The 3970-nt window shown below is 45.6% G+C and overlaps 2 protein-coding genes across 2 annotated transcripts; both read right to left on the minus strand.

Annotated features, from left to right (window-relative positions):
• Positions 1-279: 279 nt before the first annotated feature.
• On the minus strand, positions 280-2180 carry LOC129618104 (pyruvate kinase-like). Its single transcript, XM_055532976.1, has 5 exons — positions 1937-2180; positions 1078-1883; positions 892-964; positions 778-845; positions 280-732 (listed from the first exon to the last, which is right to left on the minus strand). The coding sequence occupies exons 1-5, from the start codon at positions 2178-2180 to the stop codon at positions 280-282; spliced, it is 1644 nt and encodes a 547-aa protein (XP_055388951.1).
• Positions 2181-2446: 266 nt separating this feature from the next.
• LOC129618103 (nudC domain-containing protein 3-like) lies at positions 2447-3467 on the minus strand. The gene is made up of 3 exons (XM_055532975.1): positions 3074-3467; positions 2672-3015; positions 2447-2626 (listed from the first exon to the last, which is right to left on the minus strand). The coding sequence occupies exons 1-3, from the start codon at positions 3465-3467 to the stop codon at positions 2447-2449; spliced, it is 918 nt and encodes a 305-aa protein (XP_055388950.1).
• Positions 3468-3970: the final 503 nt, after the last annotated feature.

Consider the following 3970-nt stretch of genomic DNA (forward strand, 5'->3'; position numbering starts at 1 on the left):
AGTATCGAGGCCCCATCTTCTTGTACTTTCGTGTGATTCATTCACAGTTCTCTAGATTCTCTGAATTTATGATCATTTTTGCATGACATTTTACACAAACAAGCCCTACTGTAACTCCCCCACTCCTCCAAAAACTTCAATTACGAGACATATATAGAGCGCACACCTCAAGAGGTTTCGGTATTCGGAAATTGCAATTTTCTGGGTTCGATAATAAACCGCCACAACGATCATTCAAAATTGGCGGAAAACAAAAAAACTGACACCGTCGCAACCACTTCAAGGGACAACAACAACCTTCATGAGATTTGTGCCTCCTGCAACCTCTTCTTGGATTCCATGGACGCAAACCACAGTCTCGCCGGATGAGACAAGGCCAGCGTCCTTGGCTTCAATCAAAGCAGACTTAATAACGCTGTCGGTTCCCTGGAACGATGGAACTTGAATGCAAACAACACCCCGATGCATTTGTAGATGACGAATGGTTGATTCTGATGCAGAGAGAGCGAGGACGACTTGATAGGGACGGTACTTCGCGATGAGCTTGGCTGTGAGGCCAGTCTCTGTCAAAGAAATAATCAAAGAAGCCTTGATGTCCTCGGCAGTTTCAACCGCTGCGCAACACACAGCTTCTTGAACAGAAACTGGGCGAGGAACAGAGCTATGGATAGCGTTGTAAAGTGCTGGATAGTCGATGCAAGCTTCTGCTTCAAGACACGTTTTAGCCATCACCTGAAAAACAGAAAAACGTGCTTGATGGAACAATAGCAGCCTTACCCGAACTGCTTCAATTGGGAAAGCGCCTCCAGCAGTTTCTCCAGAAAGCATGACGCAATCAGTTCCATCTGCAAGTGAAAATCAGGACAGATGGATGGAGACTCTGCCACGTACCCAAAACGGCGTTTGCGACATCTGCAACTTCGGCACGTGTCGGTCGTGGATTTTTAATCATGGATTCAAGCATCTGAAGAAGGATTCAATAACGAAGTATCATGGACGGTGCATCAGGATCACCAAATTACTATGCAAGCATAGGTTGGGCCTCTATCTAATATGTGAGATGGAACATAGATGTACCTGTGTGGCAGTGATGACGGGCTTTCCTGCAATATTGCATTTTGCGATCATCATTTTCTGGGCGAGGAAAACCTTCTCAGGAGGAATCTCCATGCCCATATCTCCTCGAGCGACCATAATTCCATCGGCTTCAGCCAAAATTTCATCGAAATTAAGAATTCCTTCGACGTTTTCGATCTTCGGGATGATCTTAATGTGGCGACCGCGTGCACCAAGGACCTCACGAATGTATCGAACATCTTCCGCTGTTTGGGTGAACGACGCAGCGATGAAATTGCAACCTTGGGGAATTCCGAAACTCAAAATATCGTTTTTCTCGCGTTCGCCGCAGACGGGAAGGTCAACTTTGACGTTGGGGAGATTCATGTTCTTCCGCTCTCCCATGGTCGCGTTGTTGAGAACTTTCGTCATGACGTGGTCGTCCCCAATTGACATGACTTCGAGGGTAATCGTTCCATCAGCCATCAAAATTTTGCCTCCAACCTTCACTGATTGAGGAAGGGCTGGATACGAGCAGCTGATGCAATTACTGTCTCCCAGGAAGTCGTAATCAGTCGTCACCTTCAGCGTCTGGCCGAGAACGAGATTGATACTCGCGTGGTCCTTTAACATTCCTGTTCGGATTTCCGGTCCCTTTGTATCCAAGAGAATTCCAACCTTCTTGTTTCGCCTCCTCATCGCTTCGTGGAGGTTAGCGACTGTCTTCGCGTGAGCGGCGTGGTCGCCATGAGAGAAATTCAAGCGGGCGACATTCATTCCGGCGTCGATAAGCTTCTCGAGATTTTCCACATCCCAGCAGCTTGGACCTGAAAAAAGAAACGAGAGATGTAAAAATCTGATAATGGAGATCTCAGCGTACCCATCGTGCACACGATCTTTGTTCGACGTCCGAGATATTCATCGTCGTTTCTGTTTTCCAAAATCTGATTCATTCGGATATCCGTCGTCTTCCCCAAATTTTTGGAAAGCACATGAGAGGAGGAAACCATTCGATTCATCTGGATTATCGATTGAAGCGAAGAAGAAGGTTGAGTGGAAGATGAATTTAAATCAAACCGTTTTTGCGCAGATCCTCCAAAGTCCCAGGTCTCCCCGGTTGACATGCAGTCGAGTTGATGGAGTCGTTTTCAGTGTGATTCAATGAAGTGTAGTTCGTGCAAATAGACACCATTCCACTTTAACTTTTTGGTTCATGTCGTGCAGAAATGTTTTAAGTGAAAATGAACCGTCAAACAAACATCAGGAAGCAAACAGTAAGTTTGGACCCTCCCATATCGCCATATCTTGCTGCGTTGCGGCCCCCAGACCCAAACACTGCACTTCAGACCCCTAGTGGACGGGAAAGCAACTCGCTTGAGAGTACGACTTTCTACTGGCCATAGAGCGATCCACTGATGTTGAATGCAGATGGATCGAATGGTTGGCCTTTAAAGGGGGAACTATCAGCTTCCCACGCTTTCTTCAAAAGTTCATCCGTTTTCATCTCCTCAGATGTTCGCAGCCCTTGAGCCTTTTGTTCTTGATCCCACATTACTTTATGGATAGCAGCCTGCAAAACCGATTTCATTAAACTTTAATTGAAAAACAAACTGACTTGCGTCTCTTCATCAAATTCGGCAATTTTCTTAACACTTTCTACTTTTGTCAAATCAATTTCCTTCTCTCCTTTCAAAATACTCCCCCACCAGTTTTCTCTCCCCTTCTCCAGAGTGACAATCAGCCGACTTTGATCTTCCACCACCCACATCGATCCGTCCAATTGAATTGGCTCATAAAATTCTCCCTCTAGAAGAACAGCGTCACGATACATCACATTGATGCGACTTCGTTCTAATTTCACTTTAATATTCTCCTTAACGTTCTGAATAGCTTCAGGAAGCACTAGTTCAACTGTTGCTTCTCCAAGCGTTTGGCTCCACCAATATGTTTCAGTTTTTCCTCCATTCCAAGTTGAGATTCGTTTGAAATTACGGTTGCTAGAAGCGGCAACTTCAACGCAACGGGGGACGCTCCGTGTGCTCTGCACTGACGCTGTTTGTAGCCTGAGAGTGTTCCGATTTCGTGAGGCATTCCATCTTAACATTGGAAGATGGCTTTTCTGAACATGGCGGCTCCTTCACTGCTTTCTTGTGCTTTTCTGGCTGGTTCTGACCCAAGGAGAGTAAATTAGGTTGAACTCTGGACAAATAAGAATGCTGTCGCTTCTTGAAGGTTGTCTCCAGAATCTCAAACGCCCTTCCAGTAGGGAAACCCTTTGCATCAGACGGTGCTGTCATGATATGGAAAAAATCAGACTTTCGTTCAAGAAAGCTGAAAAATGCGTCCAACAGATTTTCAATATTTCCAGCATCTTGAGCGATAGGTAGAAAATATTGGTCGTACTTCGACATCTGTTACCAGTATTTTCATCCGTCACACCACCCCATGCTCGGAAGACCAGGTCCATTTCTCTTTCCTGACGCCCTGGAGGGAAGACCAAGGATAGGACGACCTTCCATTGATGAAACAGCAACGAGTATTCAAGATGTCCAATCTTTGATCACGACATGGAGTGATGAGTCGGACCCTCCTAAAGATGTATTCACAAGCCTGCGATTGAGGAAAAGAGAAGCGAGGGGGTGCCAATCCAACCAGCGCGAACTCTATCCTTGGTCTCACAGTGAAGGCTTCCGCTATCGATTGGCATACAATGAAGAAACGGTGTCAAATCTGAGTCTATTGAATCAACTGATTGATGGTAAGTCTGATTTCAACGATGTTTCGTCAAAAATTGCTGCTGGCTTCTGCTCCGTTTAAGGAAGAGGCCGTCTGAACGACTGTGTTTTCGTCAGCTTCCTGATGTTGTCTTGAATTCTGATACTTCTTCATTTTGAATTTCAGTCCATGAAGGTTG

This window comes from Condylostylus longicornis, unplaced genomic scaffold (genome assembly GCF_029603195.1).
Source record: "Condylostylus longicornis isolate FDR11 unplaced genomic scaffold, ASM2960319v2 ptg000727l, whole genome shotgun sequence".
Lineage (NCBI taxonomy): Eukaryota > Metazoa > Arthropoda > Insecta > Diptera > Dolichopodidae > Condylostylus > Condylostylus longicornis.